The following is a 24285-nucleotide window of genomic DNA, read 5'->3' on the forward strand; positions in this document are numbered from 1 at the left end:
ATCATTGGGAATATGTCGATCTTGCCGGATCGTCTGGTGAGTGCTTGAGTCGCCACCGAGCGAAGCACCTAGACACAATCAATGTGTTCTCTTGGTTCACGTTCAGTCTGAATCCCAGGGCATCGCATCGAGTGTACCCAAGTCCGACCTCGACTTCGTATATTAGGCTCGGGTGTCCACATCAGTACTCAGCGCCAGTATTGGGACGCAGCACCCTCCTTCGCGTGGATTCTGGTTCTGGAACAGCGTACAGGTAAAATATGTAAGATAAGTAAGTAAATCTCAGTCTAGGCGCGGGAGGACGTCATCGAGCTAAGCTCGTCGACTGGTCGTTCGAAGGGATGATCGATGGCCTGTGAACGGTGTCTTGTACGACAGTTGTTGCCTGTTGCCTGTGGCTGGTGCATGTTGCTAGTGCGGTGCAGTGCAGACCAGTCGTCCACGGCCAACTGGTGGTATCCCCGTGCGCCGTGTGCATCTCATCACAACATACAAAATACAACGTACGGAATACCCAGCACAACGAAGAGCACGCCTGCTGGACGACTGCTAAAGCGCTAAATATTAATCGTCGAGGAGATACACCATCCATTATGGATCCTAGATCGTGTAGATGGGCATACGCGTCTCTCGTCGTCTGACCCGTCCGCGTCACGCCTACGACGCCTAGATAGCGCCAGGCTCTAACGTTTAATATTTAACAGTCAGGACAACCTGTCGGTGATAGTACGAAGGAATTCCGAGGGCGGTATATACACCGAGGTGCCTAGGCCCACCCGTCGAATCTGTGGATATCTTGCTCCCCGAGTTCCTTCGCGCACGGTTGGTACTCATTGTACAGCGTGTCCGACTCGTCGTCTCCCTTCTGAGAGGTACTCCCTAGCCCCGCCAGCCCCGCCTCCGTCATCTCCCTCTGACCCGCGCCCCCATCCCCGTCCCCATCCCCGAGACCCCCGCCCCTCCCAGAGCCGACGCCGACGCCGACCCCCTCTCCCCCGTACTCAATCTCCACATCCCCGACGCCCTCAATCGTAACATACACAGTGACATCTGTGACACGGACGTACACGCCCCGGCGCCACGTATCCGCCGCGTCGCGGCACACAACGACCTCCCACCCCGCGCGGTCCCACCGCCCGTCCCCGAACGACGTGGTCACCGCGTACCAGCCGTTGCCGCCCCCCTGATAGCTCGACACGAACGCCTGGAACCGCCTCCCGGATACGTTCCTGATGAGCACGCAGTCGCCAATGTACGGCTGGGAGTGCGTGCGGCCGCGATTCCCAGTGTGGTCGAGTAAACTGGATTCAGGAAACGTAAATGGAGGCATATACGTGCTTATGGCGCCGAGCGCGGCGCAGCCGTCCCGTCCGTACTCGACGCGGATGTCGTGGAGCGCGTGGACGGTGATGTAGACAGTGACGTCCTTGATATGCATGTACACGCCCGTGCGCCGACTATCCCTCTCGTCGCGCAACACGACGACCTCCCACCCCGAGCGGCCCCACCTGCCGGCCTTGAAGGAGTTCGTCAAGGTGTGCCAGTGGTCGCTGCCCCCGTTGTCGCGCGAGACGAAGGCTTGGAGCTTGTGGTGCGAGAGGTTCTTGATGAAGATGCAGTCGCCGACGTACTGTGGTACAAGATGAACGGGGGTGAGGGCAGTGGTCACTAATTATTCTGCGAGGTGCGTACCGTCATGGGGTATCGAGGGGTGAGGGGACGGTCGCGAGCGCGAGCGAAGGCTTTGAGTGATGGCTGCAGGAACTCTGATATCGCCCACGTTTTTGTGTATGCATTCCCACCGCGGCTTCGCAGCTTCTCCGAATTCGTTAGAGAAGGTTCTTGTCTAGCTGCTTCCTTCGTCGTCGCCTGAACTCTGGACGGGAGATGGAGAGTCGAGAGTCGAGAGGAAAGGGAGCTTAGAGGTGGAAAAGGGTTATGATATATGAGGCCTGACGCGGACGGCCAGTGGGAGACGCGATCCATCACGCACCCTGGGCGAACATATGCATGTGAGCTTCAATCACAAGATCCATATCTCAAGCTCGCGGGGTCCTTGACATTAGAGGTGGAGGACGACGACGAGAACGAATCGAAAGAAGGGCAGAAGAAAACGGGAAGGGGTATATGTTTTGTTCTATCGTCATTCACCTTAGACTATGTCACAGCGACGTCCTATCTAACGCATGCAGGCATTCGCCATTCACGCAGCCAGTTTCAGAGACCTCTTCATGGTTCGTGCGGCCTCTGGTGGGGATTGGAGATTTCAAACTCCGCGCCGAGCGTGTTGACACCGACAGTTAACTTGCTTCGGTTGTTGCTCGACCATGCCATGACGCACGTATCGACACCATGTGTCCGGCGACGTCATCAAGCTATCAATATCTCAATGTTTGACTTCAAGCTGCAAGCAGAGGCCTCGTCGACTGGTCATTCGAACGCGTCATCGATCATTACAGCGTACGGAGGTCTTGCGTGAGCACGGTGCTCGGTGTTTGGTATTTGGTACGTCTTGATTAGTGGTACGTCTGGACTCGTGTTTCTGTTGCTGGTGCTGGTGCTGGTGCTGCGGCGGTACCGAGGAGTTCGACGCGGATGCTTATACTGCTTATACGCATGTGCGTGTGTGCGTTCGTACTTGCCAGCACAGACGTTCTGGTGCTCATCCCACGGCAACAACCCCTGCCCCTCGGCGAGGACCTGGGGAAGGAGCAAGGACGGAAGATGGCGATGACGACGAAGATGAGAGGGTAGAGATCTAGGGGGGGCGCAGAGCAGGGTTAGAGGGGCCGTCAGATTCACGATCCATATCCATATCGATATCCAGATATCCATGACGCATGCTCAAGCGCTCAAGCCTCGATGGACATACGTATCTCTCGTCGTCAGACCCGTCATTCAATAATCGCGCCTACACGTCGCCTATATGCGCAGGCTCTCCCGTTCTCGAGACTTGCATTGCATACCAGATACACCACATACACGGATCAGGGATTTATTTCCTCCTCTCGAGAACCCACGCTCAAGCTCTCAGCGTAACATCGTCGACCGCAGCCTTGTCAAGGAACGCGGACTTCGGAGCGGCAGCGACTTAGCGCTTAACGCGAATCGCGGATGAGAGATGAGAGATGGAGAAGGGGGGAGAAGGGGAGAAGGGGAGAAGGGGTGCGGGAGAAAGTGGATATTGGATATTGGATAGGTGGAAGCGTACCGGCATCCTTACGAACCTTGATGCTCGACGAGTTCTCGTGGCTCCAGTGGTCGACGTCGGCGCTCCGCCTCGCAGACAGGCATATCTATATCCGCGTCGGTCATCCTCAGCCAATAACCAACAACCATCTGTATCAAGTCCCTCCACCCTCGCCGACTCGACGTAGCCACGACAGCATCCCCCACCCTACTTCCCTACTTCCCTACTGCCCCGTCTCCTCCCCCTCCCCTCCCCCCTTCCACCCCACACGGACCAACAACGGACAACCAGCAACCCCGCGACAACCCCGGGCCAACCCAGCACGGACGCGCATATCATATCATATCATATCATATCAACCCAACACACGAGAGCTAGAGCCAGAGTCGCGTAGACCATGCTTCCTTCGCTCCCGCCCCCCGCTCGCCCGGTCATCGGGCTGGACGAGAGAGAGAATGTATGTGGGGGCGGGGGAAGAGCGACGCGCGGGATGCGCTGGGATTGCAGCGCGGAGGCTGGGATGCGTTGATGTCGAGCCGCCTGGGTCTGCGCGTCTAGGTGTCTGCGCGTCTGGAGGTCTGGAGTCTTGAGGTCCGGAGATGGAGATCTGGGCTGGAGAGCTCCTCGGGACAACGACACAACGAGCAATGGCCAACGACCAACGAGTAGCTTGTCGGGGACTTGAGCAGAACTTGCGACGACCAACGAGCAACTTGCGAGCAGCTTATTAGAAGACCTTACGACGAGCGCCGAGCGAGATGAGATCCGACCGCGGGCGGACACCCGCATCGTATATCGTATCTCGTCCCGAGAACCAATCCCTGATACGCTGATATCCTGATACCCTCGAACGCTGGAACCCTACAGGCTAGAGAAGGGAGAATCAGGAAGTATGGCACGGCGTACGGAGAAGCAGGAAGTGTGGCATGGAGGAGGAGGGGAGGAGGGGGTGGAAACGTACCTACAACCTACGACCGCGTCTCAGCGTCTCCGTGTCTCGGCGAGTGGGCGTCTCGGCTCTGCATAACGATACTCCATACTCTATCCTCCATACCCTATCCTCTATACTCCATACCCGCAAACCCGCAACCCCGCAACCTCCCAAACTCGCAAACGTGCGAATCCGCAACACCGCAACCTTCCAAACCCGCAACCCCGCGAATCCCCAGACGCGGTGCGTGCATACGCAGGTGACGCGCTACGCCCCCCCCCCCCCCCACCCTCGCCTCCATCTGGTGCTGATACTGGTGCTGATACTTGCCTTGGAGCCGCAGAACCGCAGAACCGCAGCTCACCCGATAACCGCACCACCACGCACCGCGCAGCTGTGTATTCGCGGGAGGGGGGAGTGAGGGGAGGGGGAGAAGGGGGGAACGAGGGGAGGGGAGATGGGAGTAGGAAGCAGGCGAAGTAGGGGCGCAGGCGCAGGCGCAGGCGTAGGCGGGAGAACCAGGGGCGCAGCTTAGGTAGGACCGGAATGAAATGGGTTACAAGGAAACGGAAGAAAACGAAGGGAAGAAAACAGGGAAAAGAGAGCCGTGTCACACGCAATGCGCATGCACCCTCTTGCGTGCACGGTGCAGGGACAGCTGACGCTTGCACCGGGATCTTGTCCCATCCCTTACGATTTAATCCCTTACAAATAAATCCCTAGGTTGGCGGAGATTGAACTTGACAAAACCTAGCGCTGGAGTCTGCTCAGGGCGCTTGGGAATCGTCACAAATAAGTCACAGACATCATGGTGGGAAAGCGGCAATAGATACAAAGTAAATACATGCAAACTTCTGCTTTCGGTATTTCTTGTATTTCTTGTCGGCGACCTGAAGTATCCCGGCTCAGTAGGTGATATACTAGTCCAAAAGAGTTTAACATGTGGTACGTTGGTTTAGCGGTTTGCGCGCTTGAGTACTACTTTTTAGCACGGAAAGGTTGCGGGTTCGAGCCACGGATTGTCCTTTTTTCACTTCTTCGTCCTGCTATCTCACCACTAACATTCATTAATAAATAAACACCACAAGCTGTAGTACTGTTTATTGGAGGGAATAGATAATGCAGTTGATACAAGGTGCCACCAGGTATATTAACGCTGACATAATAATGTGACAGGAAGGTCCTAACCCACCCGCAAACCCCCTGGTACAGCAGACCAAACCCTTACAAACTACTAAATTACGATATAACATACAACATATTTACATATTTACACCGCGCCCATCCGTTATAATAATCGCGCCCATCTCGGTCCTGCGCGCATACTCGCGATGGTGTTCCAATCCCATCCGGCGATCACTCTCCCTTCTTCCCTACAACGCTTCTCCCCAACGCTTAGCTTCAACGCCCTGCAGATTCAACGACCTTCCACGCACTGGAGCGTGAACGTCCGAGCCCCCTTTAATGCCGGACCTGCGTCTGCCAATGCCAGTGCTGGGGACACGAAGCACTCCCATGCGCGCATGCGGGGCGTCACGCCTCTCAGATCTCAGGCCTCAGGTGGTGGCGGTCGTGCGCCCTTCCACCGGTCTGCGCGTTCTGGCCTTCTGGTGTGCTGTTCTGGCGTGTATCTGTGTTGGGGTACTGGGGTATTGGGGTATTGGGGGACACCCCGCGCCCCTCGTTGTGCTGTGTTGTACGTTGCCGCGGTCATGTGAGATCGGAAGCACAGAGCTAGAGCCGGGTAGAGCGCGTGGACTGTGGGCCGTCTGACGTCGCGCTGGTGCGGCTCTGGGGAAAGTGATGGACGAGGATGGGAGTGGGAGGTGCGAGGCAGAGCTTAATGATATAGGCATAGGTGTTGGATGTTGGATGGTGATTGTTGGATGTTGGATGTTGGATGTTGGATGTTGAATGTTGAATGTTGAAGGATGGACCACAGAGCGTCCGTGCCTTGGGGTCTTGAGTCGAGAGAGGCGGAGAGCGGGTGTAGTAAGATGTTGGGGGGTGCCAGGACTGACAGACTTCTCCTCGTAGACACCTCGCGGACATCACCAGTAAACGGAAGCGTACTCGTACCCTCATACCCCAGTGCCCACCTTCGCCTTCCTTCGAGTCACCGATTCATGGCGCCGCCCTGGTGTGATGCAGGCATGCAGCATGATATACGTCGATACTAACCCTAAGCTGCGTCAAGCCATGATGCATGATGCGTGATGTATAACCTTGCGTTGCATCCCAACTCCAGTCAAAGCCGTCACAGGTACGCCGTCGATGTTCGCGCAACGTCCGCGTTCGTGCCACCCAACGAACCACCAACAACGACGAAGAAACGAACTGGAACGAGGGGAGGGAGCACTGCGAGCTGAGAGCTGGGCGCTGGGCGCTGGGTGCTGATATATGGTATATGATACCCCAAAAGGCCAGGCGAAATGCACATCCTCTGCTATGATCCATGCCATAGGGCCAAAACACCGCGCCCCGCTCCCCGTGTGAGGCGTTATCCCAGGATGCGTTGGTACTGTCGTGGTTGTGGTAGTCGACTCCGACACCGACCTGGACCTCGGGGCCCAGGGTCGAACTAGTTATTCGTATTCGTATTCGGCTATTTAGCGATTGGTGAGTTGGCATCGGCAAGGGGAGGGTGCAGGGGAGGGTGAAGGTGAAGGTAACGCAGTGCAGCGTTGGACCTTGGTTGATGCTGGTCGCCTGGTCGACTGGCTGACTGGTAGATCCTCTTCGGCTCGCGACCTCTCCTGCGATCATGTGATGAAAGTGTCCGCTGATCCTCGTGTCCGTGTCCGTGTTCGCGCTCGTCATCGTGGTAGGTCGGTATTGATAGCGCAGGGTGGCTGGACCTTTGTTCTCTGTGATCGTCGTCAACTCAGAGAGCGTTGCTGTCGTCATCTCAGAGACCAGCAGGCGATGAGGGCTAGTGGGCGATGAGTACTAGTAGGAGATGAGGCCACAAGTTTGGCAATCACTTCGAACACCTCGTAGCATCGTAGAATCAGTCAGATCGGGCCTGCACATCTTACTTTCCCGGCCTCATAGGCTCCTGCACCCGGTCCTCAGATACCTTCGTTTCCGCCGTTCGACGTCGAGGATTCCTGGAGTTCTGGAGTTCTGGTATACGGTAGGCTATGAGGTCAGTGTTGACTTTGGAAGAATGGGAGATCGGCTCACCGAGCACGGATGCGTAGCAGCGTACCACTCTATCTATACCCCCGTTCCACGCGTAGATGCCTAACCAATTCAGATGATGATGGAGGAAGTTATGCAGTAACCTATGCGCACCGAGCGTTGAACGTTAATGAGCCGCTAGTTCATACTTGTAAGCTCCGAGCGGCAGGGGAGGGGTAATGGCAGCACGGACCGACCTCGCACACCGCGACCCACGCCCCGCACAATGCGTGTACCAAAGCTGAGCGTCTGCTCCGTCTTGACGGGATCCTGGCTTTGGCGATGCTGCTTTCTTTTCCAGCTGCCAGATTCCAACTCACGTACACATCACGGAGTCAGCGCGTGGCATCCACCGGTATACTCGACGTGGATGGCATCTTGCACCCCCTGCGTGGCGATCTGGTGAACTATGTATGTAATACATAGATAAAAGCGTCGGTGCTTACACGGCGGGATATTTCGAGCAGTCGACAATCGTATAGAATACGATTTTCGGTATGGGTATGGGTAGGTATAAGAAGACGAGACGTGGTGCATCCCGGGCTCAAGCTGCGATTGTAGTCAACAGGAATGGCTGCAGCACGCTAAAGGTCAATCAATTCAACGCCCTGAGCAGCACAGATATAACCGCTGCCTTCGATCGTGAGCTCGCAATTATCGCTGAAACGATCTAGAGGCTCGGTGGTTAGGTATCAGACGTCAAGCATTGATCCCGTACGTACTGCAGTTCTTGGCTAGACGAGTCTTCACATATCTCGTCGTCTTTGCACATCACCGGGAATGATATCGATATTATTAGATTGCCCGGTGGCAGCGATTACTTGAGGATGCTGGAAGATAGAAGATGGAGGCAGTGAGGAGACAGTATTCCGTTGCGCTGTGTAAGTTGTCAATATATGGAAGCCGTTGAACAAGAGGCATCCTCACACTACTAGGCATCTACGATGAACCTCAGCCAACGACAGAGCTGTATTAAGTCGGTGCATATGAAAGCCTAGCAAAGATGGCTACCAGGCGGACGCTGATTTGGGAACGTCGCCCGCCATACGCAGCAGGCGTTGTGTGCCAGACTCGGGCGCCTTCCGCCTATCATGCACTCTGACATATTATGGCAGCTGGAATAGCGACAGAGGAGAATAGCAAGGAGTTGATACGCGGTGAATCTCTTTGAGTGACAGCTGCGAAGTTGGAGGGAGAGCAGGAAGGACGTTCGGCGCGATCCTTGAAAGTTGGTGGGTCGTCAGATATGGGACTGCGAGATTAGTAGACGTAGCGCTGACCATGTCGGTACAGCGCCCCTCCTCAGCGCTAGTCCGCGTTCATCACATCACAAAGCCGTCCATCGACTTCCCGCCTCCCTTCGGCCAAGGTAAAAGTTCGAAGCAATAATTAATTCGGATCAACCTGCCAATCTGTCAGTGCCTCAGAGTGAAGGCCGCAGCGAACGGTGCGAGCAGCTCGGGATTCCTCATCCCAAGCACGCGACATGTCTAACGTCGATCAGTCTATATGTTAGTGTCATGACACTGAATGAAACAACCGACGGCCCCGCTCGTTTGCCCCATGGATCCAAAAAGCAACTACGTTCAATTTGCGCCAAAAATGCCACTGGAACTGGCAGGCGGTCGAGACGCCGTCATCATCAATATGCACTCTTCTCCGGACGTCGGGCTATCACCAATATCAACCAAGCGCAGATAGGCGTTAGCCGGCTCCCACCGACGCCGAAGGATGTTTCTGCCTTGGTTTCAGTCTAAATTTGAAAGTGCGTCGGGCGTACCTCAACCTCGGGATTCTCATGGGTTCTGTGGATCTGCCGGGGATCGACCCTCACGCACGTGGACGAGAAAGGGAAAATGCGCAATGTACCTTGATCTCAAAACATAATATTCGTCTAAAAATACAATCAAGGCGCGGAGAGGCTCGACGGATGCACGATATCACCGTAAATTACAGCCACCCCTCGCCCGGGCTGATGGTCTCTTCCTCCTCTGGAACTTCTGGGATCTCGGGCTCCTCAGGCTCCCCTCCCTCCTCCGCCGAGTCTTTACACTCAGTCGGGACATCGAAATTATCAACGAACTTGTCGGCGTTAGCTCCAAGACCCTTGGAAGCGAACACCTTCCAGATAAGACACTTATGAGTTCCTTCGTAGCGATTCACATCTGCTTGGAGCCACGCATCGCGAGCGTTAACGACTACAAAAAGGGAAGGTAAATCAGAATCCCCCCCTGACCACATAAACATACGTACATGTCGGATTGCATGGCTGAATCGCTAACGCGTCAATAAAGAGCCTCATGAAGACGACGTTGCCGGCGTCTGCCTGTGCGTCCGGGTTCGTAAATGCCGTTTCAGAGTACCCATGGTCGGCGAGGAGGGCGGCGTGCACATTGTGCAGCATGTTGGCCCACACTGTCCCGATGCTGTGGACCGCATAGTTGCCTTTGACATTGGAGTACTTCAAGGGGTTGACGGCGCTAGAAAGTTGAAACTTCCGTAAGTACAAGTGGCGGAGACGAAGAAAGGACGACATACGGGTCAGTGGAGTATGGATACGCGCGTATACCCTCGGGCTTGTAGACATACCAGCCAAGCTTGTAATCTTGGATCGTACCGTTCTTTTGCCATAGCCAACTAGGGGACGCCTCAGTCTATGGTTTCGGGGTATCGGTGAATGAGAGAGTATGAAACATACTCGGCAAAGGCGTCGCTCCATCCTTCACCCATACCACCGGCCTCAGTTGTCTGCAAGCATCTACCGGTCCCACCGCCGGTCATGCGGTTCGTGAGTCCATGCGTGAGTTCATGCGCGATAATGTCGTTCTCAAACGATCCATCTCGCCGAGGCTAGACATTCGAGGTTTGGTGAGAATGCGAATACAAAGATCCAACTTAAGCACAAACCGTAGTCATGGTCCACAAATACATTCGGCAACGTCCCGACTGCCCACTAGACGAACAAGATCAGGGAGGGGCCAGAGCCGGAAGGAGAAAAGGGCATGAGACTCACTCGGGTGGCGTAGCAAAATTGGCATTGTTGGTGCCAGACGAATCCTGGACCGACATCAACACCTTATCTTCCGCCTTCCCTCCTTTGTCAAAGTTCGTATTCTGGAAGTTATATGCGGCCTCGGTGAAGCCATACAGATAGGTGATATCGTGGATCATATTGGAGACATAGAAGGCATTGGTGCGCGCTGCGTCGAGGTTGTTAGTGGTGTTGGGCTCTGTATCGGGATCAACGACGTAGGTGTAGACATGGCCTTCCGAGGATTCCTTGGTGAGAGATGATTGGGAGCCCTTGTAGGCTACGACGTTGTTGCCGCTACGGAGACCGTATTCAATGTCGGTTGGCAAAGGAAATGAGATGGAGAGAGGGTACGCACGTAGTGCTATCAGATTCAGAAGAACCATCATTATGCCATCCGTTCGGCGACGCAGTAGTGATCTGCGGGTCGACAATAGTCTCCAGCCCTTCGGGAATGACCATCTTATTGATGGGAAGGACGTGGTACTGTATATTGCGTGAGCATCCGTCATCGACGGCAAGAGTGATCTCAGTGCTCACCGACGCATCGGCCACAAAGTCAGTGACGGATACCACATCCCCAGAATGGGCATCGACAAACGCTTCGAACCACGCGTCCGTGGCCTCGTTCTGTACTTGTACGACATGGGTGAGGACAACAGAACCACCGGGAGTGACGTAGTACTCCAGTCCAGCAGGGTGTTCGTTGCGTTTACCTTCGAGTGCATTCTCTGCTATGGAAATGGCCTTGTCTAGCGAGATAATCGGGGTTGAAGACGCTATTTTCTCTGCAGTGATGCGAAGAAAGGTGAGTGAAGACGGAAGTCAAGGGTAACTACACTTACTCGGCTTGACAAACGACGAACCAAAGGCGACTAGCTTATTGTCCTTGAAGGCGACATTAGCCACAGCGTTGGCGAAAGGAATATCATTCTACGAAAAGGTGAGAAACTAATAGAGGGGTAAGATGGGCGGTTCGCTACGTACGTGTTGCTGCTTAACGTATCCAAAAGATTCCGACGATTGCGAGTACCCCGACTTGAAAGTGATGGAGGCTTCGTCCACGCCAATGCGTTCGCGAACAGCCGCGATTGTTTGCGATTTAAGATCGCCTCCCTTGAGTAGTGGTCCAGAAATGCCGTCTCCAAAAGTCTGTCAAGGACAGAGATATAGTAATCAGAGAGAATATCGGGAATACGGATGAAGAGCACAGACGACATACCGAGTATGAAGTTGGTGGGTGGAAGACTTCGACCTTGAGGCCCCGACCAATTTCGCGAACGCGGTGAGTAGCATGCTTCACATCTTGTTCAAAGGGGACGGCCTGGGACACCGACGCGTAGGCTACGGCAAGGAAGACCGCGCTGAAGAATCTGTTGAAGGCGACCATGATGTCCCAAAGGAAGAGCAAACCAATGGACTTCGAGTGAAAGGGAGCGGGTTTATAGGAATGCTAACTCCCTTGACGCAATTTACTCTCAAGATGGAGAGTTATAAAGGAATGAACCGTCCTCCTTATCCGAGACTGGACAAGGATATGGACCCTTGTGTCGGGGATAAAGAGATTGACAACCTCTTGAACTTGCTTGCTTCATGACGACTCTAAGAAAACGAGAAGCGTGCTCTCGTAAACGATCAATGGCTGAATGCGAACGAGCTGAGCTGGAGAAGGAGGAGGATTGATAGGCTGACTAAATGCGTTGGGCGAAGCCTCCCACATGATGCATGCATGCTACGTTGGTAGAGTGCTCGAGCCCTATGGTCGTGCGACATATAGTGAGGTACTGAGAACCACGAGGGCCAAGCGGACGTATGCTTCTTGCGCGCATGTGGAAAGCTGCAAGAGGGCAATAGAGCCTGTACAGTAGCGTAACTTCCGCTAGCCCCGAGGCGAGCGGCGAACATTGTTATCGTAGAAGACAGAGATCGGCAGCTACGAAGACCATCATTGTCAATCCAGAGCGTCTACTACATGGTTCCGTTCGATCGCGGGGGAATCGATCAAGATCGGGGTCGCTGAAGCCGGATATTACGACGTTTGTGAACGAGGGGAAACGGCTGGATTAAGAATATCCGCGACAGGTAGGTGCTTCAGAGGCTGATGTAGACGGGAAAGGGACACTCATAATCAGAACAATTCGTCATGAAAACATCGGGTATCAACTCACCTGGAAGGGACACCCACGAACACACCTCGCGCTATTGAGGCCCATACAGAGTCGACACATATCTACCCCCAGCGTAGGTGATTGATAGCACGGCTAAGAGCAATATACTCACGTTGATACACCCTTTAGATTGCCAAATTCCGACTGGTACCCGAAAGGCAATACTTGGCGAACGGTGTTGCATGGCATGCACGGCACCAATCTGTCCACTTTTGCGCCAGTTCTTGGGATGCCACATGCTCTTGAAGCTAATCGTGACATGTGGACATAGACAGAACTCATGCGAGCCCGACCACATATGAGCATTGACGCCTTTATCATCGTTAGTACTGTACGTGGAGGTTTGATCACAACGCTCACCAAAGATAACTCTCAAGTCGATCCTCTAGCCCGCGATCGCAATGGAGTAGCGACGTAGACATCGCGATATAGCTACACACCGCTGATATAGGACTCATCTTGATAGATGAAGCGCGTAGCTAAGACCCCGCAAAAACATGAACATGAAATCGAAGTTAGACTTCAAGAATTGTTAGGCGCCAGGCGCTGAGCTTCATCACAAGTGCACACGCACGGACCATTCGCAGCAAACTTGTTCAGCGGTACCACAAGCACACATTCGATAGACCAATGTAGATTCCAAAATCCTTTTACACGTGGAAATAACGCGAAACTCACTCGAATTTTAGCTCCAAGCTTGAGATCGCGAAACCTGGTAGGTTTCACAAGTCAAACATCGCAGGTGGCGTACACTGATGTTGGTGATATAATACAGATATTTAACTCTGACGTAGTTGCTGAAGATTCATAGGGTCATTATTCGTTCAGAAATTCTTCATTAAACGCAAGAGTATCATGTAGCCGTTTAGCGCGATGCAAGTGCGCCTTCTCCATCGTTTCTGCAGCTGGTAGGGATGCGCATACTTCACGGCTACATCATTGATACTCAACGAATGCAATGAAAATCGCCAGAGGTAGCGGTACTGCAACGAGTCGCGGGCTCGGCTGGCCGTGGCTTAGACCAAGCTTAGCGACAAGCTCGGCTGCCTTCTTGAAGGATAAACTGCTTCGTAAAGGTGGCACAAGAACCCAATTGCTGCTCAAAACGAATGTTCCATACGTTTTCTTGTCTTGATCGTCGTTCGCTGACCTCGATTTGGGATTGTAGGGGGTGCTCCAGGGCGACTTAGCAATGTAAAGGCTCCCTGACGTTGATTGTGAGATTCGGTGCGACGTCTTTGTCGTTCCGCCAAGCTGGTTCTTGTTCTCTGTCCCTTAGATCCCTAACGATACTCGCTTCAATACGCAAACCTGGACGAAGCCCGAAGTGGTTCAGCCGCAAGTTCGAGTACGGTTTTGCAAGTCGGCGGTAGAGGCGCACCGGGTAAGATTTCTCTAACCGGAATGAATGAGACTTGCTGACTTTCTACTTGTTTGTATCGTTCAGTGCCTCCGAACGCGGGGTGTTCACTGGAAACTCCGCGATCCCAACGATCCTTGTTTGTCTCTTCAACTCGGCCAGCATATGACACGGGCTCAGCAGGTTAGAAGATATTTCGCAATGTCTGGCTACGAAGCGTTCCACTGTGACAGATATGTGAGTTCCCTCAGCGAATTTTGAGAGCTCGCTAATCTTGACCAAGTCCACATAGTTGTGACGTCGCCTCGATTCCGTGGGGACGTATGAGTTCCCGTTTGCGTTGGCTTAGGCGTGAGGAGGCGACGTCGCGCAGAGTGGACGGACAGTCGCCGCTTCTCGATTTCCCTCTTGTTGCAGCTTGGCTAGGATGACCGAGTCTGCTTCATGTAGTTTTTCTTTACTGTGCCTCTTTACGCCCTGTGAAAGAATTGTTCTTCCATCCCGTTTACTACGTGTATGACTGCGTATTTGTGCTGCTATGCTTTACCTTTCCGACCGCAACCCTGTACACTGTCAGTTTCGTCTGCATTTCTCGAGTCCTCCCGAGCACCATGTCCGTCCATGGGGATTACAGTATACTTCAAACGATTGCTTCGATATAACCCACCTAAAATCAGGCACCTTTGATGGAACCTAGAACGTATCTCGAAGGAGTGCCGCCTTCCAAAACCACAGAACCGGCTCCCAAAACAGTAAAGCCCTAACGTTATGATTAAAAATTCTGCTTCTTCACTGCGTAGGATTCGCAAATGCGCACTGTACCTCCACTCTCTGTCCATTAAATAACTCTTCTACCACTGCTCGTAAATACCACAAACCGATCTCTTTTCCTCGACAATGGCAGTACAAAGGGCTCCGTCTAACCATTCAAAAGGACATCGTTTTCATCCCTATCGCCAAGGCTTAGAGTGTCGTCGTAGTAGACTGTTGCGTAGAATCGTTAATCTGGCCGTTGCTAGTGACTACGAGGAGACGGTAAATCGGCGTCCTGTCCTCCCAAGCTATCCAAATGGCTGAACATCGTCGATTCCTTCCAGATCTCTGAGCATAGGGAGGATGTGATGGACATAGAGGAGTCAGAGCAGCGCACTGAACCACTCCAAGTAAGTTTTCGATGGGTATATTCCTCAATGACGGCGTTGTCGACGATCTACCGCAAGGTGTTCAACGCGCTCGCGCAACTCGCCTTTGTACTGTGGCAAAGCTCTTCAGATCCTGCGTAGATCATGTAAGTCATGACTTCTGTCTGAGTATACTCGCCAACTAAATCGCCCTTTGCGACGTTCTGCTCTACTCATTAGAATCAAAGCACTTCACGAAAAGATGGCAATATCTTGGATTCAGTGTTGATTCAGTCCGGCTTCGTCAATCATATACATAGTGTAACCAGTAAAATGAACGATACGCCAGTATTAGAATGTGAGGACTGGTGTACGGAACAGTAAAGGGCCCTAGTGCCTTCACTGTCTTCCCGTCTGACATCGGTGAATGGTCTGTGCGCGATGATTCGGAAGGTGCAATATTCAGACTCAGCGCGCTGTCCTGAAGCCGATCACCGTCTCGGTTCCGTTGCTACGATCATCGACGACCAGTTGACTGACTTAGGGTTATTCTGTATACTTTTCTTCAAAATTGTGGAAATTCAGACGCCAAGCACGCCGTTTCATTCAAGACATTTTGGCATCGTTCCTTTTCTGGAAGCATTGTGCAAGTTTCGCATGTGCGACGTCCAACATTTTCTGACGTCTGCCAGCGGGAAGCCCTTGCTATACGTGAGTTTGTTCGCATCAGGTCGCTGTGCTCTGAAGTAGGCGACCCCAGCAACTTACCAGATTGCATCAGCGACAGATCAATGCTAACCATCTCCGAACCACCCTCGCTTCTCCGGTACCAAGTCCCGAGTCTTGAGTCTTAGTACGAGCAGGTATTCGAGTCCTGCAACGAGGTGGATTCTAGTACGTATTTATTTTATCAGGAATAGAGCTTTCCTCTAAGATCTGTAAAGGATCTTCTCATCCGCCGCCGTACACCCGCCTCCACCAAGCTGATGGTTCGAGCGACACGCTGACGTTGTCATTGCCCGAACGCTGGGAAGCCATGTGCCCTGCTAGAGAGCTACACGCATATTCTTACCTCGGACAATTCCTCATCGCCACATTATGAAGCTCTGGCGACTCGAAGTCATCCAATGCCACTAGTTAGTTGGACTAAACGAGAAGCTACTTGGTGGCACTATGTCTTCCACGGAAGCGCACTCAATCTGAACAAGCTGAATGTAAGCCTCCCCCTCATCCTTAACAACCATCACCTTACACTCGTCAGGTCATGGAGCCTCGGAGAAGTCGACCTTCTGCAGTCCCCTGGTAGGCGCACGATGCTCGAAACTTTTGCGGGCGAACATGTCGGAGCGATACACGCTGAGGTAAGAGGATCTTCCCATTCTGACAGACTCGTCTGACCGTTCTCCGCCCATTAGTAACTAACAGCAAGGCAGACGTCTCTTGTCGAAAGGGTTCTCGAATACTGCGCGAACAGAACCCCGAGACCCTTCGCGCAGTCCATTTCTGCTCCTACTATGGGGATGGGACATCTGCTAGGACGACGGGAGAGCGCTGGCGCCGACAAAGACGCGGCGACTCGCGAGACGTCAATTGCATCTCAGTATCGATCTGGAACGTGTTTGAGGGAATGGGATCGGCCGAGTGGCTCTTTGGACGACGTACACTGAAAGGCGATAGTCCATTTACGTCGTCAAACTCTTCCACCGCACGGATGCCAATGCCAGCACATGCAGTTACCAAAAGAAAATAGTGCTCGTGCACGCTATATAGTCACTATCATACTTGGATTGCTGATTCCCCCATTCATGAGACAGCTTTCTATTGCGATGTCATACCCCGTCCTCGCAGGAATATATCAGAACTTGGGCGTCATGAAATTCTAGTTTCGTTGCTTACAAGCCTGGCATAGCAGTTAAAGTAGATCTTCCTGCGGTCGCTAGGTATTGCTGTATCCCTGGTTATTGGGCATTAAAAATGATTGGAAGACGCCATATGCTTCTGTCGTGACACTTTTATGTCAACCTCGCCGTAGGGAAATTTCGTAACGCAGAGCAGGGAAGCACCGCTGTGGCGTTAAGCACGACTATCAGTGGCATCGAGTCGCGAGGGAAGCCATGTTGAAATCGCTCCTCGCCTAGACGTCCAAAGTCAACACTTCCACGATGTTCTCCCCAAGATGGCGTGTTTTCCGCGCCTCGGAATAGCACTTGTGATGATCCTGGAATGGCAAATGGACAGAATTTCCACTAAGTCCTTAGTAATGAGTATCTTGATGCGCACGGAGAGCACGGTGCTTATCCCATAGACACATCACAGCGGAACCGGGCTGTGCATATCAACCGTCCCCGCCCTGTCATGGGAGCAATCCTGATGGTTATGATCTACTGTTCGCTTTGTATGGGTACGGGCGCATCGATCGGTCTCCTCTCCACAGCCTCTTCAATGCGAGCGATCGTATACTACCAACGCGACGATCGAGGCGTCACCTCTGTTCCCAACAGATCTTGACTTACTTCCGTTGATAACGCCGAATGGCGATCGTATGCATGTGGCATTCAGTCTCTAGTGCCAACCGATTCTCTAGTGCCAACCGATGCTGTACCACCTGTTTAATTATTATCGCGCCCGCAGCGAAGCAGAAGGTGAGCGTGATGATATATCATGAAGCCAAGCTCGTTTCGTACTTTCCAAGCAAGCTGCGGTTGAAACATTCGGCTTTGTGGTATCTGCGTATGGGGGTGTCTGCTGAGAGTCGCGTGCTCCACTCGCTGGATCCCTCGGCCTTCTTGCTGATCACTCGCAGGCGTATATCTGTGGGACGGTAAATCTAGCCGAGGGCTACGGACTTATGCTACGAATAGCTTCCTGGTTGGTTATTGATATTCTCCTGTTTGAAATCTCAGCGGGCACACTTCTTTTGCCCACATAACCGACTCCACAATCGCGCGATTCAACGCATGTCGCCGACCTTCTCCAGACGACCGAACCGTTCGCTTTCACATCTGGGCGCCAATGTAGTATCACCGTTTGTACTGTGGGCGCATTGCTGGGGACGATTTTCTTGTAATGACTCACCTGAGGTACACGAATTTGGACATTATTTCTCGTCGTACGAAACGAGTATTTCGGTGCTGTTGATACCCTTCTGATATTCCACGGACTGATTTTAGCCTGGTTGACTGCGGGTAAGAGCAGGGACGTACTGCAATCTCAAACATTGTCATGGTTCCGCCAGCAGTTCGATTCTAGTGCCTAAGCCTCCGTTTATTCGTAGCTCGACGCGCCACCAGGTATTCCGGAGCAGAATGCCAAAGGTCCCGACAAGCTGAGGTCGAACAGAGCCCTCCCCTCGTGATCCAACGCCGGTATCGCGGAACGCTTCCTGCTTACTCTACGCTTTGTCTCAGGCCACCTACATCCTAACACGAAGAAGATTACTTATCATTTCATCCGTTATGATGTATACCGCTTGGCTTCAATTCTCACCGCAGGCTGCAGTCACGGAAACTAGTCTAACAGTCGGGTCCCAAATTGAGAGTGACTATTACACAGCTTACAAGAGATATTGATGAGGTTGTCCTAACACACAACCGTGAAATCTACATCAAAGATGAACGTGGAACGCTCTGATGCAAACGACTAGATGCTAGTGGACTGCGAAGCGTGACGATTGTCGTAAACGATGTCCAATACGATAGAAAACGAATCTAGAAGGAGGATAGAGCTGTCAGCGGCAAATATGAGTCGTCTGAGGAGAGCCTACACGCACGGCAAAGGCGCCATGATGGTGGTTAGGCCGGCGAGAAGCGCTGTCGCACCCACCGTTCCCAACTTTGAATACATGGCGCCAGCGAACAGTGGGAAAACAGCTGCGAAAATGGAACGTAGCGCGCTATTGCTTGCCATGGCCGACGCGGCGATAGGGCGGTAAGCTGTCACCAGATACGTGAATGTAGATGTGAAGACAAAGTAAATGCCGGAGCCAAAAGGGACCGATGCGATAATGGGTACCATCCAATGGACGTGTGGGTACGTTGTAAAAGCCAGCCAATACAAACCTGAGCGTGTGACGAAAAACGGCGTCAAACGTATCCATCCGTATTATTAGCATAGTATTGGGCGTCAAAGAGAATCAGAGTCTTACCAACAGGAACAAGGATAGCGCCTACCTGCCCCATGATGAGGCGCGTTTCCGGAGGAGGGGAGCCTTCGAACTTCTGGCGCTGTCGGAGAAAATGCCTATAATCCGCGATGAGCCATCCAACGGAGTTAGAACTATATAGATTACGTACCTATTCCACAAGGGTTGAGTTGAGATTGCGAGCATCATCCCGAAGCCGATACCAAGGAATGTCAATCCGGCAGATTGCATATTGAAGCCATGGCCGCTTTCGAATATGATGGGAAATGCTTGGAACGTGAGGTACAAAATCCCAAGGATAAGAGCCGACCTGCGCCAGTGTAAGAGACCGGGGTCTTCGTTATGGCAGTGATGGCTCACCAAACATCCAAGAGCAACGCCATTTGATCGAAGAGGATCAGCTCTATATCCCAAATGTGTCAGTTGGCGCAAGGAGTAGCAAATCTAGCGCATACGGAACGGTTTATAACAGCTTACTAGAACTGCCACGAAAAGGCTACGATCTGACTTCTCTAGCGGAGCGTAATATCTTAACTCTCCAGTCGACTTACGCAGTCTGCAAAACCATCGACATGAAAGTCAAGCACTCGATGTCGGAATCCATAATTTACCTTTCTGCTTTCCTTTTTCGGAGGACAGGGACGTATGTTTCTGGAACGAACTGCCCATATTCATTAGCTCGGCGCATGCAAGTCCGTTGTAGTGCTTACCAGAAATAGTGCCAAATATTGAGCGAATATCCACATCAGTTGAACGCGATATGTCCAGCGCCAATACAAATTCTGAGTGTACAATGGTTATCGTAAGGCGGGCGCCCAAGGTACTAAACGACCCCTCACGAACTTGATTGATAAATCTGGGAACGAAATGGCGATTCCACGGCGATCAACAGCGGTCGTTAGTCGAAAAGGAACGAAAGTTCGAGGACTTACCCACTGATTAGAGGTCCTAGAACAGGGCCGATGAAGGGGGAGATCGTATAGAGCGCCATCGGGCTATTTAGAAGCGATAAGCGTCAGAGAATAGCGTCATCACATGTTAATTCGTACCTTGCGACATTCGCGTCAGAAAATAAATCACTTACGCTACCTCCAGCGACGCTGAGGAAGGCAGAGCCGCAAAGACCCGTAACGAATCGGAAAATTAAGTACACCGCTGAAGGGTCAACCCTCATTACCTCAGTAGAGGCAGAAGGTACAAACGGGCTTACCTATGTTTGGAGCGAAAGCAACTGGCCAGGAAAACGCAAAGAAGAGCGTATAAGACACCTGATACACGATATTCCGGCCGTACACTTCGGACAATGGACCAACAAGCAAGGGCCCCACACCAAGGCCCTCCACGAATAGCGAAATTGATAGAATCGTGACAACATGAGATACGTGGAACTCCTCAGCCACCGCGATCTCTGTAAATGAAGCCTGCGCGGATGAAGCTAACTGATCGCAAATAGCCAATGAATTACGCACGATTGAAGACGCCGAAGTGGCGCAAAGAGCCGACGAACTGATAACGATGACCGCTAACCATTTCCTTAAAGAAGACAGATTTTGAGGATGTTCTGTTGGCTCGAGGAACACCTGAAAAGGGTCGGGGGCAGAAGCAGGGTCTTGGCCAATTTCTTTTGATACATTCTTCTCGGTTTGATCAATCTGAACAGGAATTGTAACGGACGCCGTAGACGCAGATCTATTCGACATGAAAAGATTTAGGTGGCGATTTTGGGGAATCGTGGGGTGGTACGAAGAGCAAACAACACGATACCGCGGCTGTTGGTCGAGCGTGAGTGCATGTCGAACCCACGATTCTTGTCCGAGCGACTCTGCTGATGGAAGCAGAGGCGCTTCTGCCGAAGTCGCCGGCGGAAGATCGCGACGAACGAGAAAGTAATGTTGACCGTGGGAGAAAATGACAAAGCATAATGCCTCCAAGACCAACGTCAAAGTTCAGTCAAACACTATGTGAGGCAAACGTCGAAGCTCAGTGTGTGGTCCTCAAGAAATGTTTTAAATCCACTCAACGGATCAGAAATGTGGCTTCTCATCGTGCTCTGATCAGGCGCTTTTGATTGTCTGCGTTAACTTGGTCGCCAATTTCTCCCAGCAAGAACGTTACAATGTCCCAAATTAAAAGGCGGAGGGATGTTAGCAAGGTGGGTCTGGAATAGACTGTAGCGCGACGTATCTTACGTTCTACAGCAGATACCGGCCTCTATTTCCCTCCCGTTCGCCATCATATTCACCACATTTCGGGGCGAGACGGGGCATTCAGCCATTCAAGCAATTATCTCCACTCAAGTGACCGTTCAAAATGAACAGGAGAGATAGAATTAGGCAAAAACTCGCCCGCGGGATCGGTTCATATCGTTGCACGGAAATACCTGCATCCGAGTTGGGTAGACTTCAGAATGATACAAAAGGCGTGTAACAGCATCCCTCTGGCAGTTCTTCTACCCCTTCGAGCAGACACACCAGGTGAGGCTGTCACGCTATCAGGACGAACCGACCCCAAACCCATCCTCGGCGTTCATTCGCAGAGCCGATTTCCAAGCTCCCGACTCCGATGAACGATATCTACATGTCGTGGGGACCATCATTCATTTATCCCACAATAGAAACCGTCCAACGACATATGACCAGTCAGTGATACAACCGTAGGTAACAAATCCCCTAATCGTTGCTTATATTATGGCTGTTGACTTTATGCGTTCTTATCAAGGGACACAAGAGTGAATGCAGCTCGCGGGCAATCGTACTTCCGAGTGCTCGATGACAGACCGCTACTTTTTCGGCCGCCGTGTTCATCAAGGACTGAGGTCGGCAAGCATCGTCGGGCTGGACATCGGCCGGACATTCTAAAGGTATGCTCGACGTTGCAAGTGGCCTTTTGATCTATCTGAACTTGTTTAGAATGTTTGTTACGTTTCGTCTAAGCTGTATGGGGATCCTATTTGTTAACGCGTTCGACCGCATTTGTAGATCTTAGCAATGGAGCTATTTTCTCCCTCGCATCACCCAGTCGCCTCCATGACACCAGGTTTGTCCCAGGCGCCCACAGCACCAACACGGTGTACGACAGTTACGTCCATAATAGTCGCCGTGGTTCAGACTCCGTGACACATGCACCATCGAGGTCCAACATGTTTGTCCACGATCGACCCATGGATCAAGTTCACATTGAACCGATCCCACACGGCGTTCATTCAATTCAGCGTATTTCTCCTCTTATCTATCGCAAATGGTGGGTGCCTGTCAGACGTTTCTGTCTGGCTATGCTCACGGTGAAGGAGCCACGCGGAACGTCCTTGGTGATGAAACACGGAGGACGTCAGAGCGAGGACCGGCTAGCTCAAGTGAAGGCGGAGAGATAGACGCGGCAACATATGGTCCGACTGTAAGTGACCGCCATTTCTATGGGAGGCCCTCCTATCGCCTAACGCCCAGTAGAAGGAACGAGCCGAATTCTGCCACATATCTTTGTCTTCTTCGACCATGATGCATGTTTTACCCCTCTATTTCCATGGGCTCCACGTAAGCATCTTAGGCGACTCCTGTTCCTTCCTATAGTAAACTTCCAGCACGATGCTGAAGTTCGCAGGCTATGTCAAATCTACATCCATGGGTGTGTATTTCCCCAGGGCCTGCAATACATGTCGTTTGAATTCTCATACGCGTCGATGCCTTCGAGACTGTTTCATCGGGATTTCCCTCTCTCAATCCCGCCGCGACGCTACGAAGAAGTCGGGATCCTGGTCTCCATTGGGTCAAGCCCCGCAGCACGTTCATGTACTAATTTTGGAATCTGATCATGACAATGGTGCGCTTGATAATCAATTGCGGAACTATCGATTCATTTGGGCGTTCCTTTACTTAGACTTTCTGCGTTCAGGGATATTGTTCTCAGTGCCGCCATAATCCCGCGAGCTTAAGAATAACGACAATTCTAATCCGAGACTAGGTGTTGACTCAGCACCCTTATTCACTCGTGTGTAACCATCTGCTTCTTGAAACGCGACAATATAATTAGGGTATTCGAAAGAACGTCGCCAAACTATACAACTGATAAATTACAATTTCATAAGCTCTAAGCTTGAGGAAGAACGCTCGAATGGAATCTCTCCTCCCCACGCCTCGACTTGCTTATGGCATTCCTCGACAGCAATCCTTAGTTTGGTTATGCTTTCACGCGCCAGTCTGATGTCCTCGACCCTACCCGCCTCGGTTTCCTCTTTACAACTCTGGGCGGCTGCTTCAGCGAGAAATTCGGCTATATGCAAATGTTCGGCTTACCTGGAGTGCTTGCGCGATATCCGCATCTATCATGGCCAACGTATCAGCCATCTCCCCATCAGATGGCCATCGCAATTCACTCGCTGCCCGAACGATCGCTGCAAGAATGTCTAAACTTGAAAACGCCATTCCGACGCCGTAAAGAGATCTTGCCCGCATTAGCATATCTGCGAGCCGTTTCGTAGGTTGCCACGACGCTGTTTGCGATGATATCGCGAATATGGGCATAGGGCTCTGCAACACGGACGTATTGCTCGTCTTCTGAAGTTGCGTTCGCGCAGCGGTGGTGAACGCAGACGCAATACCCGGTGAACCGGAGGATAGGAGGCCACGGACAGCCGCTCGGAGACTGTCGAAATAGAACATTAGATTGGAACGTAGGGTCCAAGACAGAGAAACTTGCTCTTCGATGCTAGCGTTACACAGAAAGGTGTCAAGCATTAGGTTCCTGTGGTGCTAGTTAGTACCCATGCGACGGACATAACGACTTGGACGACGAACACATGGCCAAGAGCTGGTCTACCATCTTGGTTACGAGGGAAAGCTTCGGGGGCTGGCATCGTTTAAACGCGTTTGATGGAAAGCACCCTGTTAGTTGCCCAATTATATAGTCGACCGGCTTCCATTGAATTTTATAATTTCAGGGACCCAACGTTAGGGGATGGATATCCAGATCTGACTTTCTTGCGGTAGGATTTCGGGCAAACGCTCAGCTGTCCCTTTCGAACATTCGGCAATTTGATGATATCCGGACTCTATAGTTTCGAGTGCAAAAGCTTCTTTTCTGATGATTTGAACCAACTCGTTAGGGCGCGAATCCACGCTTGATTCGCTGGCAACGTTGAGTCAATGTGGACACTCACTAATCCCG

The 24285-nt window shown here is 52.1% G+C and overlaps 4 protein-coding genes across 4 annotated transcripts; all 4 read right to left on the reverse strand.

Annotated features, from left to right (window-relative positions):
- Positions 1-766: 766 nt before the first annotated feature.
- On the reverse strand, positions 767-1986 carry PC9H_011866 (uncharacterized protein; the record flags this gene model as incomplete). The annotated part of the gene is made up of 2 exons (XM_036781346.1): positions 767-1630; positions 1693-1986. The coding sequence occupies 2 exons, from the start codon at positions 1984-1986 to the stop codon at positions 767-769; spliced, it is 1158 nt and encodes a 385-aa protein (XP_036627201.1).
- Positions 1987-9254: 7268 nt separating this feature from the next.
- On the reverse strand, positions 9255-11725 carry PC9H_011867 (uncharacterized protein; the record flags this gene model as incomplete). Its single annotated transcript, XM_036781347.1, has 11 exons — positions 9255-9502; positions 9558-9784; positions 9843-9941; positions 10003-10154; positions 10212-10257; positions 10318-10632; positions 10694-10821; positions 10876-11123; positions 11181-11268; positions 11323-11487; positions 11558-11725. The coding sequence occupies 11 exons, from the start codon at positions 11723-11725 to the stop codon at positions 9255-9257; spliced, it is 1884 nt and encodes a 627-aa protein (XP_036627202.1).
- A 6905-nt stretch (positions 11726-18630) lies between these two features.
- On the reverse strand, positions 18631-20825 carry PC9H_011868 (uncharacterized protein; the record flags this gene model as incomplete). The annotated part of the gene is made up of 13 exons (XM_036781348.1): positions 18631-18691; positions 18754-19042; positions 19129-19223; positions 19277-19435; positions 19486-19528; positions 19581-19681; positions 19737-19786; positions 19836-19907; positions 19969-19981; positions 20058-20120; positions 20175-20280; positions 20336-20546; positions 20595-20825. The coding sequence occupies 13 exons, from the start codon at positions 20823-20825 to the stop codon at positions 18631-18633; spliced, it is 1494 nt and encodes a 497-aa protein (XP_036627203.1).
- Positions 20826-23191: 2366 nt separating this feature from the next.
- Positions 23192-23974, reverse strand: PC9H_011869 (uncharacterized protein; the record flags this gene model as incomplete). Its single annotated transcript, XM_036781349.1, has 4 exons — positions 23192-23362; positions 23415-23763; positions 23818-23862; positions 23916-23974. The coding sequence occupies 4 exons, from the start codon at positions 23972-23974 to the stop codon at positions 23192-23194; spliced, it is 624 nt and encodes a 207-aa protein (XP_036627204.1).
- Between the last annotated feature and the right edge of the window lie 311 nt (positions 23975-24285).

This window comes from Pleurotus ostreatus, assembly GCF_014466165.1.
Source record: "Pleurotus ostreatus strain PC9 chromosome Unknown scaffold_9, whole genome shotgun sequence".
In the NCBI taxonomy this organism is placed as follows: domain Eukaryota; kingdom Fungi; phylum Basidiomycota; class Agaricomycetes; order Agaricales; family Pleurotaceae; genus Pleurotus; species Pleurotus ostreatus.